At 47.1% G+C, this 14,938-nt stretch overlaps 1 protein-coding gene across 1 annotated transcript; it reads right to left on the reverse strand.

Moving 5' to 3' along the window:
• Positions 1-4,249: 4,249 nt before the first annotated feature.
• Positions 4,250-5,937, reverse strand: LOC120529851 (5-beta-cholestane-3-alpha,7-alpha-diol 12-alpha-hydroxylase-like). The gene has a single exon (XM_039754049.1). It carries the CDS (start codon positions 5,922-5,924, stop codon positions 4,392-4,394), a length of 1,533 nt encoding a protein of 510 aa, XP_039609983.1. The 5' UTR covers positions 5,925-5,937; the 3' UTR covers positions 4,250-4,391.
• Positions 5,938-14,938: the final 9,001 nt, after the last annotated feature.

A 14,938-nucleotide genomic window follows, 5' to 3' on the forward strand; every position in this document is an offset into this window, starting at 1 on the left:
TATAATAGATAGATAGATAGATAGATAGATAGATAGATAGATGAAAGGCGCTATATAATAGATAGATAGATAGATAGATAGATAGATAGATGAAAGGCGCTATATAATAGATACATTTCCTTACTGTTGTACTCCCACCGTTAGTGACTGTCAAGAGCTTGTGTTTTACCCGCGCATTTTATTGTTACTCCTATTGCCTGTACACGTGGGTGTGGCGGGGGCGGGACTGGGCGGGGCCTAAGGCGCTCAGAGCGGCCCCTGTCGCCACCTGTTGGTCTTTTTTAGTATTTGCCTTCCCAGCTCTGACCGTTGCTTTGCTTTTTGACGGTGGTCTTCTTCTGCTCCGTACCTTCTTCTGTGTCCGAGGGGTCTTCCTTCAACTGTGCCTTACCTTGTTTAAGAGCAGATGTGAACACCGAGCCCCTAAATTTTCACCACGGTGGTCTCTGCTGTCAGGGGTTTTTATCCCGGGCTCCAGTGCTGGTTTGATTTTGCTGTTTTTTTGATTTTATTTTAATAATTTACTTTTCTTTCTTTTGATCTTTGTCATTATTTTGCTACTTTGTGTAGTGCCTTGTCCCTTTGTTCCTTTTTGTTGTCACAGCTTGCTGCTCAAATCAATTCCATTTGTTTTTTCCTCCAAGAGCAGAATTGCAGACATTTTGTCAAACGCAATATTAATTTACAGCTCAAAACCTGAACTATCTGTTTGACAAAAGTACTCGGACCCTCTGCTTTGGCTCAGGAGCCCCCCGTTCTATTGGCCACCATTGAGATGTTTCTACAGCGCGTTTGAGGTCCACCCGAGGTCAGCTCATTAGATTGGACTGATTAGGAAGGACACAAACACACACAGCTGTCCACTGAAGGTCCCCCAGGTGAGCAGAGACGTAGCCATGAGGTCAAAGGAGAGGCCACAGACCTTAGAGAGGGGCAAACATCTGGAGATGGATACCTAAGAGCCCAATGGCCTCCGTGATTCTCATCTTGAGGGGTCTTCAGCTTGTCTGGCCACACTGAGCGATGGAGGGATAAGAGAGGTGACCAACAACCCAGTGGTGACTCCGGCTGAGCTCTGGACACCAGCGTGGAGACAGGAGAGCCTTCCAGAAGGACGGCTATCACCCCAACACCCCACCGAGCTGAGCTTTGTGACTCTCCTCAGTCAAAGAAGGGCACATGGGGGCTCGAAGGACCCTCAGCCTTTTCAGGTCGTCTTCCTCCTCAGTCCAATCCCACCACTTCTGCTTCTTCCCTTTTCTACAGCTTTGTGTTCTCCAAGCACTTCACGACCTGGCGTCCAGTCCAGGGTTGGCTCCTGCCTTACACACGCGCTGCTACCTACGGTGGGCACTCAGTCTACAGCCACCCTGAAATGAAATAGTGGGCTTGGCATGAAGGTGGTCGAAGTGTCATTTGAGTGCCACCTACTGGACCAAAGGTCAATTACATGACTAAAGCCTAATAGATGCTCCTCCACGTCAAATGTGTGGTCCCCTGTAGTGTCACTCTCAGTATTTGTACCCCAAACGTCTTACAACATCCTCGCTTATTTTAAATTATTTAAGACCCCTCTAAGTGCCCCCTTAACCTTTTGCACATGAGGACAGTTTTGTGCCCCCTGGTGGACTTTATTGCCCATTTTCTTAGAAGTCTTTTCTGAATGTGACCACCGTGACACGACTCCAAAGTGGGCTGGCATGTTTTGTGCCTTAAAGGCGCTATATTCCATGACTGCTCCTTTGGGCTTCATGTGACCCACTGAACTTAACGAAGCTCCGTTGCAGATGGAAACTTCCCAAGAAGCTTGAGGGCTTTGCTATGAGGTCACCCGGCCATTGTCAAACCATCAGGGGGCTGCACGGCTGACTGAACGTTTCCAACAGTGGCGCCTACTGGAGGTTTGACTTGCTGCCCTCAGCTGTCACCTCACTCCCTGTCTCGTGGCACGAAGACGCGCCATTGCACTTTTGCCAGCAGGGCCATCGGCTCAAACTCCAATGGACATTCACGAGGAGTTCAGTTTCTTTGCCCTACTATGGTGGTCCATGAGCTGTCATGTGGTTCTTACTGCCTAAAAGAAGACCCCCGTCCTGTAAACCTGTGCTTTGTGGTGACCATCAAGAAAGCCAAGTGGCTAACCAAAGCAGGAAGTGACCATCACTTTGGAAGGGCAAATACAGCGTTTTACTCCTGTATGCACTTTCCAACAGATGGCGCACTGCTAATGTTAACACTGAGGTTTGATTTCTTCCCATCTTAGAAGGCTGGCACGGCCACTGCAGATATTTCTGTGTGTCATGCCAGCTGATTAAAAGACCCAACGGGCACTCTTAACTTTCAGCATTTCCAGAACGGCTCCTCCTCCTCCAATGGGGTCCGGCGTCTCCACCCTGGAGCTCCAAATACCCGGAACTGACTTGTGATGCGAGTCAGGTGAGCCTCTGAGCAGCCTAATCTTTACCACATTGGAAGTGGGCAGAGCTCTGGGGGTCTGCAGCCAACTGCCGCTACTTGGACCCCCAGGCCTTGGAGTGATGCCATATTTCTGGTTCTTAAAAGACAATGCCAGTCTGCCAGTGTTATATGTGCCAATGAAAAGAAAGCTGGTAGGACCACCAAACCCTGTTTTCAGAGGTAGTCATCTGCATTACTCACGGATTTTGAGTGGTGGTCTGAGTGTCACCTGACCCCGATCCACACTCTCCCATAATTCACTAAGAGACCCCCACACCCCTTTGGACTTTTATACATTGGGGGCCGTGTCTCCGTTCTGTTCGTGTTCACCTCACCTTTAAACTGAAGTGAGGAGTTTGAAGTGATCAGGGTGGTCTGAGGGGGCCTGAGAGCCACAAGCCGAGAGCTCAAAGGGGATACCCCAAAGGTCAAAGGTCACGAGAGCAACAACTCAGCCATTCAAGGACAAAGCGGACCGTCCGGTAGAGGAAGACCCCAATCAAGATGGTCGCAGCGTTTAATTAAAAGGGCAGTCGGGTAAAAAGTGACAAGCAGAGGACAGACTGACAGATGGACCGCCGTGAACCTCCACACAACAACAACGAGGGACAAGGCCGTGGCCAGCAGACAAACCCCAGAATGGCGAGACGAGTTCAGACGCCGGAGGAGAAACAAAGAAAACGTTCGGAGAGCTTTCAAAGGGTTTGGAAGTAAACCCCTAGGTGACCTTTCACCCCGTAGTGTCACGACCGATTGACAGGGCCACCACCTCAGAGGACACGCCCACCCCAGGACAGTCACAACAGGGCCGCTGAGACGCCAAAAGTCCAAAACAAACCCAAACCCAGACGTACGAGTGGCACAGCGCGATAAACAAACACAACAGAAACAAAAACAAACAAACAAACAAACAAACAAACAAACGCTGGAAGAACTCGAACCGGAAAATCGCAAACACAAAGAAGACAAAAACACGTAGAGAATGAACAACAAAACTCAAATGAAAAACTCCGAGGAGTCAACACCAAAACAGGACAAGCAGACCAGACGTCTTAATACTTCAAACAAAAGTCCCATTAACTGAACTGCCAGACCCGAGGACACAAATCAAAAAGGGCCACCTGAGGACCGAACCAAAAGTCGTGAATCCAAGAAACCCTGCAGGACGAGGCCGTGACCCCCGGCACAGACGGAGGCCTCGGGGGGCTTCATGGCCCACCTCCTCGGGGTCAAACCTGAACAACGCCACCACGAAATCAAAGGGAAGGCAGGGTGACCCTCGGGCTGAAGAGTGACAGGTCACCGTGTCAGCACACACACTTCACGACCCCGACAGCACGGACCCTCCTGGACGGCCAATGGGCGCGACGCACTGGCGTCCCCTCCAGGTTTGGCTCCAGCCTCGTACGTCTAAGACTGACCTGGACGGGTGCAGGTGGGCGACTTTTAAAGACCACTCAGGGTTAAGGAGAAGCTGCAAAGAAACGCATTGAATGTCAATAAATGAGATTGGGAGACATCGGCCTGAAGAAACCCCCAGCAAGGCAGTCCATCCGTTCATTAGGGGTCTCCATCATGACACAATCAAAGGCGCTATATCAAGTGACAGAGTCAACGATTTGAAAGCACTCTGTAGGTGCTAAAGCGGGTGGCAGAGCGAATCACACAGCAGGTAAGAGATGACAGGTGACCCTCAGCATCAAAGACACATTAAAACTTTATTCCTGGACACACACAGCACAACACACATAGAAAGGCGCTATAAAAAAAGCATAAGCTTAGTAATCCCCGACTAAAGCTCGGACCCTGAAGGCTACTAGGGAAAGGCACTATAATCAACCCAAGACCGACCTGCACTTGGACCCCAGGATCTGCCTTGTGCCCCCCATTCCATTCAAGCCGTGCTGGAGATGAGGGACTCACACAGACCACCCCTAAATCCTCAGTCGGTATCTGAAGCGGACATCTCGGGTGGGCTGCGTTAAGCCAATACCCCAGCGGGTCATGTCGGCGGCGGTGATCTCCTCATCAGGCCTCAGCAGCTCCAAATCAAAGTACGTCAGCATGAGGAAGACAAACTGCTTGAGCTCGTTGGTGGCGAAGAAGCGGCCCGGGCACATGGAGACCCCGGCCCCCCAGGGCATGTTGTAGAACTTCAGCTTTTTGCCATCTTTATAGAAGTTGGTCTTTTTGGTGCCCTGGGGCGTGAGGAAGCGGTCGTACTTGAAGGTGTGGGGCTCAGGATGAACGCTGGGGTCCATCTGGGCCGCGATGTACGGAAAGAGAGACATCCAATCCCCCTTTCGAAGGGCGAACTCCCTGCCATCTGCCATCTGCAGCTTCATGTCCTGCATGACGGCACGCGTGAGCAGCGGAGCTGCCGTCAGCCGAAGCGTCTCCTCCACGGCGCTGTCCAGCACAGGGGTCCTGAGGAGCATGTCTCTTGTGAGGTCAATAGGTGGGCCTCCAGGGTAGACCTGCTGGCCAGTTTCCTTCAGGACCCCGTCCACCTCCTCCTGGACGGCCTTCATGGCTTCGGGGTGCTTCATGAGGTAAAAAAGCAGCCAGAAGGCGGAGGGTCCCGTGTTGCTCTGTGAAACAAAGAGAAGCACCAACATGAACCTGCCCAGCATGGGCCGCCGCACGCCCAGCTCCTCCCTTTCTTGGCACTGTTCCGTCACCCATCGGCTGGTGTTGTCCTTCTCCAGCACCTTCTCCACAGACAGCACCCTCCAGAAGAGCCTCTTCAGCCTCTCGGCCTCCATCTTACGCCTGGGGGGCAACACTCCATAGGCCAGGCTGGAGACGAGCTGGTCGTACTTACGGAACTCGAGGAAGAGCTCCTCAGACTCCAGGCGGTCCTGCTCGTCCGCCTTCTGAAGGGTGCCCGCTGACTCAGAGCTGGCTGTGCCAAAAATAGCCAAGAAGCCGGCCCGGAAAAGAATGTTGTAGGAGAACCGGTACAGGCCGTCCTCAGTCCAGGGGTCCGTCCCCTTGGCCGAGCCGAGGCCGTGCAGCATCAGCTTCTGCAAATTGGTCATCATGGCCTGAGTCATGAGCACCAAGCCGTCCCCCATCAGGTGCTTCTTAGTGGACAACAGAGCCAGTTTGTGGTCTTCCTCCAGCGCGTGATAGCCAAACACCCTCTTGACCATCTGCTCTGCAAATATGCTAAAGTCCAGCTTCTCCGCTTCCCTGATCACGGATCCAAAGGACAAGGGGTCCATGAGGAAGGTGAAGTACCGCCCCCCAAACTGCACCGTGAAGATGTTGCCATGCTTCTTCTGCATCTTCTGCAGAAAGTTAGCAGGGTGCCTGCGGAAGTCCAGCAGGTGTCCCAGCCAGGGCAGGGGGCCTTTGTCCAGCGGGGGCTCTCCAGGGCGTCTCCTCCGGAAAGCTCCAAGGTAGTAAAGGGCGCTGGTCAGGCAGAGGAGGAACACCAGCAGGACGGGCAGCAGGAGGGCCATGTCGCCTGGGGTCCCGAGCAGTAGAATGAGAGCTCGACGGGCGAGGAGGAATATGAAGGGAGGGACGAGGACTCCGCCCCCCTGCGAGCGGCACTCGGGGGCGTGGTCAAGGACTGAGAACTCAATAGTATGGGGGGTGGATCTTAACACTAGAATTACCAGAGTCGGCGAAAAAACTCGTCGACCCACCTGCAAACCGTTCACACCTCTCCGCCAGAGTCGCTCGTCTTCTAAATGTGTCGATTAAGACGAGCAGCTGGCTATTTCATCCACCCACCGTCGCAGAACGTTCATGAAGTTCTCCCAGCTCCTGTCTTGTTTGATGATCTGGGAGTGACGCAACTGCTGGAGTTTTAGAGTGGAAATAACGGATCGTCATTTGGAGGAGACGCACTTCAGGTGTGCTCCGTCTCTACAGTAATCTGTGCCAACACACTGATAAAAGAGAAACGTTAGCATATTTGAGTAATGTTACAGAGTTTTTAGGCATAAATGATGGAATGTGTCAATCCTGATTGCCAACGATGAAATAAACACTTTTATAAAAGATTCAAAGTCCATTCAACGGCTTCTGTGGCGTATCGCTAAGATTTGCGCTTTTAACGTGCTGCAGGTTTGCGAAGCTTCAAAGACCCGACTTCGGTACCCCGCTGGAGAGAAAATGCCATCCATCCATTTTCTAACCCGCCGAATCCGAATACAGGGTCACGGGGATCTGCTGGAGCCAACACCGGGCACAAGGCAGGAACCAATCCTGGGCAGGGTGCCAACCCACAGCAGGGAGAGAAAATGGATTTCTGTTTTATAACCTCAGCCGCTCCGCCTGCCTGCAAGATTCTGCGAGCTGCGGCGTTTTGCTTCTTTTTTTTTCTTAAGTAAATCGTTAAGTTTAAAAGGTCGATCGCGGTTATTTCTGTCGATTAATTCATGCTTTCAATGATTATAGCTAATAATGTTATCAAGTGGTCGCTATTTCTGCCTGTTGTATACAATTTATCAAGCGTCTTTCACATCTATCGCCATTCTCACTGCCCGCTTGCCTGCGTGCAGCGTGTGTCGATTGATAAATGATTTAATGTACTTCTTTTTGACATAATTCTCCGAGTTGTAAAATACATATACATTATATATAAAACGAAACTACTGTATAGCTAATACTGTTATGTATCTGTCTAGTGCCTTCTGTCTACGTGTTATATAAGTGCCTTCCCTATCTATCATTTATATAGTGCCTTTCACATCTATCTATCTATCAATCTATCAATGTATATAGTGCCTTTCACATCTATCTATCTATCTATCTATCTATCTATCTATCTATCTATCTATCTATCATGTAGTGCCTTTCACTCTATCTATCTATCTATCTATCTATGTATATAGTGCCTTTCACATCTCTCTCTCTCTCTCTATGCTGTTTCGCTGTCGGTCTGTGGTTTGATTGCGTAGGTCTTTCGTGGGCGTGTCTGTGGGTTGCTGGCGTGCCGAGTGGGCTCGTGAGTATTTCTTATTCTTTTTTTCCTAATCTTTATTTTTTATATTTTTTGTTTTTCTCTAATGTGTAGGGTTCATTTTTCTGTCTATATATTGTTTTTCTTATTGACCCCAGTATTGTATTTGCGGTATGGCCGCAATGGCCGCGCCGAGACAAACACCGCCTGGCTTGATGCCACGCAATTTTGAAAACTGAACACGCCGGCATGGCGTGAAGTTGTTGGTTGATCCGATGGTCTCTGTTGAGGCGTGTGTAGTGGAAGTCGGCAAGTTAATCGGCTGTAAAAATGTACGTTCAGCGTCTCGGATGAATAAAAGTGTTGTCCTGTTTCTAAATGATGAGAGTTTGGTGCATACTCTTGTTCAGAATGGTGTGATTATTAACGGTACCTTAATTTCAGTTTTACCTCTTTCTACTCCTGCACGGAGAGTGATTATTTCAAATGTTCCTCCGTTTCTAAAGAATGATATTCTCATCAAAGAACTTGAGAGATATGGGCAGATCATATCAAAAGTTTCAATGATTCCCTTGGGCTGTCGATCACCCGACTTAAAACATGTCGTCTCTTTCAGGAGACAAGTTCACATGATTTTAAACGATTTACAAGGTGAACTCGATGTGGCTCTCAAATTCAGAGTGGATGGTTTTGATTACGTGGTGTTTGTATCATCAGAGTCCATGAAATGTTTTAAGTGCGGTCAAGTGGGGCACAAGGCTAGCCAGTGTAAGCGCTCTGAGGTAACAGCAGACTCCGCAGTACCTGGTGTTTCTAAAAGTAGCCGCGAGGACTACTCGATATTATTTGACGATGAAGGCAGTGAGTCTTCCGTCAGTTTTCTGATGTGGAGGAGGACTTAATGGAGGGCCCTGGTCAGAGTGTGCAGGATCAGGGCAGTTCTTTACCTGCTATGATGGCGCAACCGGCACCTGAACGTGCAGCTGAGCCGGCGGATGCGGCTGAGTCCGCGCCCGCAACTAAAGTCGTGCAGAGTGGTGAGAGCGCCCCAGAGAAGGACGCTGCGGCCGAGGCCGGATCACTGCCTACGGACGGTGTTACTGTTCATTCTGCACATACGAGTGATGGTGCTGAGCAGCCTGTGAGTGTGGCTGCCGTTCATGATAACGGGGCTCAGCCCAGCGCCGAGCTCATTGAAACAGAAGCTGTACAACAGATACGAGAGGTTGAGGAGAATGTTAGGGCTGAGGGTGCGATCAATAAGATGAGCACCTCAGCAGACAACAGCGAGCAATGTTCAAGAAATGGAGGATGACACCGAGTGGGTAAAGCCTGTGACAAGAAAAGGAAAGACGGGTCCGCATGTAGCGGTGTTGCAGTTAAGCACAATAAAGTTGAGAGCTCAGTCTCCGCAGCTGACGACTCAGAGAATGTTCAAGATGAGCCTGAGGTGCCTGCAGACGTCGGTATTGTGAGTCAGGATGATGGCGGTGGCTCGGGGACATCAGTGAGGTCCAATCTGTCACCTCAGCTGAGCTTCCGTGGTGGCTACAGTAACGACAACATAATCCGTTTTGTAAAATTTATTGAGGGCAAGAGGGGTGTGAATGTGAGTCACCATTTCCCCGATCTCCAACTGTTTTTGAGCTCAGCTAAGGGGGTCCTACGCCAGGCTACAGCTTTAGGCCTCAAGAGAACTGAAGCTGTGCGGCTGAAAATGTGATGAGCAGGGTGAAAAGATCCTTAAATCCCAAGCCAGTATGATGTACTGCTGGACACGTCCTTCCATGTCTTTTTTAAAGTTGTTCTTGGTGACCGCTTTTCTTTTTTGCCTTTTCATGCCTTTGTGTAATTTTGGCACAATTAACATCAATGGAAGTCGACATGACAACAAGCGGGTCGCGGTGTTTGATTATCTACTTAATAAGGAGCTTAGTGTTATTTTTTTACAAGAAACTCACACAGACCCTGCTAACCAGGCAGACTGGCACAGAGGCTGGCAGGGACAGATGTTTTGAGCCACGGGTCGAGTGTTAGTGCCGGGGTCGCCATTCTGTTTTCTACTTCTTTCTCACCCGACTCGACTAGCGTGACAGAGGTGGTTAAAGGCAGACTGCTGAAAGTGGAAGCCTGCTTAGGGGGCACAACGTGGGTCTTCATAAATGTTTATGCACCCAATGAAGGAAGGGAGCGTTTGCTGTTTTCTCTTTGCTCCATGACTTACTTGTGCAGTGCAAAGATGAAGATCTTGTTTTTGTGGGGGGAGATTTTAACTGCACAGATGACGCCTCCTTAGATAGAAATGGCCTGGAGCCTCACCCCAGCTCCACGGCTCACTTGAAGTCAGTCCTCAGCAAGGCCGACCTTTTTGATGTCTGGAGGGCATTACACCCAGGAATTCGCCAGTACACGTGGGTGAAGGGTTCGGGGGGCTCGATCTCCATGGCGAGACTAGATAGAGTGTATTGCTTGAATCACCACAGCAATCTTATAGTGAACTGCTCCATTCATCCTTCTGGCTTCTCTGATCACAGTCTTGTCCTTCTCAAAGTTTCCCTTCCATTTCAATCTTCCTTTCCGTCATACTGGCACTTCAACAACAGCCTACTGAAAGATCTCCGTTTCATTGAAGTTTTTGAATTCTTCTGGAAGAGGTGGAGGTTGACGACAAGTTCCTTTTCATCTCTGTGGCAGTGGTGGGACTGTTCAAAAACTCAGATCAAAGTGCTGTGTCAGCAATACACGCAGAATGCAACTCAGAATATGAGGAAGGCAATGGCAGAGTTGGAGGAGGACATCTTAGAGCTTTCTTCGTCTTTAGACAGCTCTTTAACGATGGCGTCTTTGAAAATCTAAAACAAAAACAAGATCTCATGGACTTATTGGACAGACGGGTGCATGGTGCTCTTGTGCTCAAGAATTCAGGAGTTGGTCGAAATGGATTCTCCTTCTCAATTTTTTTTTGGACTTGAAAAGAAAAGATCACAGAGTAAAGTGATTCACGCTCTGAAAATGAGGATGGGCGATCATCGAGGAGCCTGAGGCCATCAGAGCTATTGCTCATGATTTTTATAAAAGCTGTTCTGTGCCGAAACAACAGAAGATTCTTCTGAGACCAGGAGCCTCCTAGACAACCTGCCACAAATCCCCAAAACGGAAAAAGAGCTTCTGGATACAACCCTCAGCTTAGAGGACTTGACTACGGCCCTCAGCGAACTAAATACAGGAAAGTCACCTGGCATAGACGGCCTGACGGTCGAGTTTTTTAAGACATTCTGGAATTTATTAGGTGCGGATTTATTGGCTGTCTTCAGGGAGAGCATAATGAACAATGAACTGCCATTATCCTGTCGGCGGGCTGTTATTGCTCTGCTCCCAAAAAAAGGAGATTTGTCCGACCTCAAGAACTGGCGTCCTGTTAGCCTTTTATGTATGGATTATAAGATTCTGTCCAGGGCTCTGGCTACTCGCCTGCGTAGAGTAATGGGGTGTGTCATCAGGTCAGATCAGACCTACTGTGTGCCAGACCGCTCCATCTTTGACAATATATTTCTGGTGTGAGACCTGATTACGACTTCAAAGCTTCTCGGTTTAAAGGCAGGAATGATCTCCTTGGATCAAGAAAAAGCTTTTGACAGAGTGGATCACCAATATCTGTTCAGAGTCCTAGAAGCTTTTGGGTTTGGGTCCTCCTTCTCCAAATACATTGGAATGCTTTACTCAAATATATATGGCGTTCTGAAGATTAACGGTGCCCTGACAGCCCCCTTCTCTGTCACCAGGGGTATTCGCCAGGGGCCTCATGTATAAACGGTGCGTACGCACAGAAATGTTGGTAAGAACTTTTCCACGTTCAAATCGCGATGTATAAAACCTACACTTGGCGTTAAGCCACGCACTTTTTCACGGTATCTCATGTCTTGTCGTACGCAAGTTCTGTGCTCGGTTTGGCAGACTGGCGGCACCCAGCGACAAAGCAGTGCTACTGTTCTTGTGTGATTACTCCTTATTTACATGACACGGCTTTATAAATACACTGAAACTAACCGCATATTGTTTATTAGTGTAACGCATCTGATTGTAATTAACTCGTAACAATATAATGGGCCACAGAATGGTCAAACTATTCCAAATGCCAGAACTGCTTTAGCGTTGTTACTCTCACTTCTCCTTCTTCTTCTTTCATCTCCTCCCGTTAGGAGTTGCCAGAGCGGATCATCTTTTTCCATATTACTCTCGCTGCACCACTCGGAGTATTTATATCACTGACTCTGAGTGTGAATCACAGCAGCAGCTGATCGGAAAGAGAATTATCTGTATAAAGGCCCTCTTTAAAGCTCGCTCAGAATACTATTCTACATTAATAGATAGCAATAATAAAAATCCTCGGGTACTTTTTAGAGCAGTGGCTAAATTAACAAATGGGAATTCAGATCAACAGTGCAAAATACCAACAGATATTAGCAGTACAGACTTTATGAACTTCTTCAATGAGAAAATTAAAAATATAAGATCTCAGCATCACAGTACAAACCAAATACTAGCTTAGCAGACCCTGTCGCACATTGCATTCAGCACTTTAATAATTTTAATCCTGTAACTCACCAGGAAGTCTTAACTTTAATTACTAAAATGAAGCCCACTACTTGTTCCCTAGATCCAGTGTCAACAAAACTAGTAAAAAGTGCAATGGATGTTCTTGCAGCGCCTATTCTAACCGTTATCAATAGTTCATTACTGCATGGCACATACCTGATGCACTAAAAGTGTCAGTCATTAAACCTTTACTTAAAAAGTCAGACCTAGACCCACACATACTAAATAACTAGAGGCCTATTTCAAATTTACCATTTCTCTCTAAAATACTAGAGAAAGTAGTCGCCAGTCAGCTTCAGTCACACCTTACGCATTACAATTTATTTGAGAAATTCCAGTCTGGCTTTCGCACTGGTCATAGTACAGAAACGGCACTAACACGGGTTGTAAATGACATTCTGATATCCTCTGATGAAGGAAATTCCACTGTAATTATGTTGTTGGACTTAAGTGCAGCGTTTGACACCATTGACCATTCTATTTTACTGCACAGGCTAGAAAGCGATGTTGGGCTTACAGGCCCGTGCTCGCTTGGTTCAGTTCTTATTTATCAAATCGATTCCAGTATGTACAGAAATGTGCTGACAGTACTCCATCATTATACACAGAAGTTCAATATGGTGTCCGCAGGGCTCAGTACTGGGACCTTTACTGTTTTCACTTTACATGCTTCCACTGGGATCTCTCATTAGGAAACATAATGTTAATTTTCACTCGTATGCAGATGACACCCAGTTATACCTTTCATTTAAATCAAATGAAGTTTCTCCGATGTTGTCTTTAATTAGTTGTGTTAGTGAATTAAAGGAATGGATGAATGAGAACTACTTGTCTTTAAATACAGATAAAACAGAGATGTTAATTGTTGGAGGGAATGACGCTGATCACAGCAATATTTTGTCGTCATTTAACTCAGTTGGAATCCCAATTAATTTTACTGAATCAGCCCGCAATCTAGGAGTTATCTTTGACTCTAGCATGTCATTTAAAGCATATTACAAAGTCGTCCAAAACATGTTTTTCCATCTTAAAAATGTTAGGAAATTAAGGCGCTTTCTAAATAAACAGGATTGTGAGAAATTAATTCATGCATTTATCTCTAGTAGGATTGACTACTGCAATGCGGTGTTCACTGGCTGTTCAAACTGTTCTCTATCAGCCTCCAGTTAATCCAAAATGCCGCTGCAAGAATTATTACAAGAACAAGAAAATATGAACACATAACCCCAGTTCTTAAATCTTTACACTGGCTCCCAGTTAAGTTTAGGGCAGATTTCAAAATCCTCCTTTTAACATATAAAGCATTAAATGGCCAAGGTCCGCTTACTTGTCTGAACTTATCATGACTTACAAACCTGAGCGCACATTAAGATCTCAAGATGCCGGTCTGCTTAGGATTCCAAGGATTAATAAAATAACAGTGGGAGGTCGAGCTTTTAGTTACAGGGCCCCTAAACTGTGGAATGGTCTTCCTGCTTCCATAAGAGATGCCCCTTCAGTCTCAGCCTTTAAATCCCGGCTGAAGACTCACTACTTCAGTTTAGCATATCCTGACTAGAGCTGCTGATTAACTGTACATACTGCATCTCTGTTGTTAGTCATTAGCACTAAACATAAGTAACATGATAATTATATTTGAATACTAACCCTCACCTATTCTGTTTCTTTTCTCGGTACCCAAATGTGGCCATTGGTGCCACGGCCCACCTGCCAAGTTGTTTGCCTGCCTATGGTAAAGTCATCCCTGATGGAGGATCACAGGAATCATGGGAAAGAGGGGTCCTTTCATCGGAGCAACGTTTCAGCCGTGGCATGGCCAAATGGAGATGCAGCTAGATGGATGAGGTCTCCAGGACTCTAAAAATATCCAAACCTAATTATGTCATATCATCTACTGTTAAACCGTAATTCTAAAATTTTTATTATGCTGTCTTAAGGAATTCTTCTGTTCTGTGTATTGTATTGTATTGACCCCCTACTTTTGACACCCACTGCACGCCCAACCTACCTGGGAAAGGGGTCTCTCTTTGAACTGCCTTTCCGAGGTTTCTTCCATTTTCCTACAAGGTTTTTTGGGAGTTTTTTGTCTTCTCAGAGAGTCAAGGCTGGGGGGCTGTCAAGAGGCAGGGCCTGTTAAAGCCCATTGCGGCACTTCCTGTGTGATTTTGGGCTCTACACAAATAAACTGTACTGTATTGTATTGTATTGTATACGGCATTAAGGACACGCTGTCTCAGCCACGGCAAAACGTTTCAAAGCCTTTCCTGTACGGACCTCGCGGTTCACAAACAGTTTCATCCTAAGAACTTTAAATGCACTCAATCAAGTGCTCCTTGTAGATCTGTTAGGACTTATAAGTACAATCACCTCACTGTAAACTTCAACTACAGTTATAATATCTCACAACCTGAGCCACTTTATAAAGCGCGTATTTACAGATGATGACATATCATTTTTAAGGTGAAATGAAGCAAAATATGTTTGTTAAATTATACAGATAAAACTTGAACTTCATTTAAATAATCTATATTCTTCACTGGGAGTGTCGTAAAAGATAGAATAATTAAACATGTACTACGAAGATATTTCAATGTTCTTTAAACGTTTTGAAGAATCGGCGCTAAGCTTACAGATGGCTTAACTTCTATTACAGAGCTGATTGTGTGGCGATCGGTTACTTGGGGAAAGAAAAGCAAGGACTGCAGTGACGGCTACGCCAATATATATTGAATATAAAACAGAAAGAGAAAATAACAACACAGCTAAAAACGCAGTGACAAATTTCGGCAAAAGTGAAATGCTTGTGTCATGAGCACGAGGCGGCTATGCAGTGTCTACAACGGACGTGGCCATCCACCGGGCATGACATTGGCGGGCGAAGGAGCCACCGATTCTTTCTCTGCCCAGTGCCACCACAAGCCTAGAGACACCCCTGAGTACTGCTGCAGTAAATGATTTCATCGAAGT

This window comes from Polypterus senegalus, chromosome 5 (assembly GCF_016835505.1).
Source record: "Polypterus senegalus isolate Bchr_013 chromosome 5, ASM1683550v1, whole genome shotgun sequence".
In the NCBI taxonomy this organism is placed as follows: domain Eukaryota; kingdom Metazoa; phylum Chordata; class Cladistia; order Polypteriformes; family Polypteridae; genus Polypterus; species Polypterus senegalus.

What these genes read in the sequence shown, in the direction of transcription:
- LOC120529851 (XM_039754049.1), bottom strand. Translation starts at nt 5,924, where the DNA reads ATGGCCCTCCTGCTGCCCGTCCTGCTGGTGTTCCTCCTCTGCCTGACC.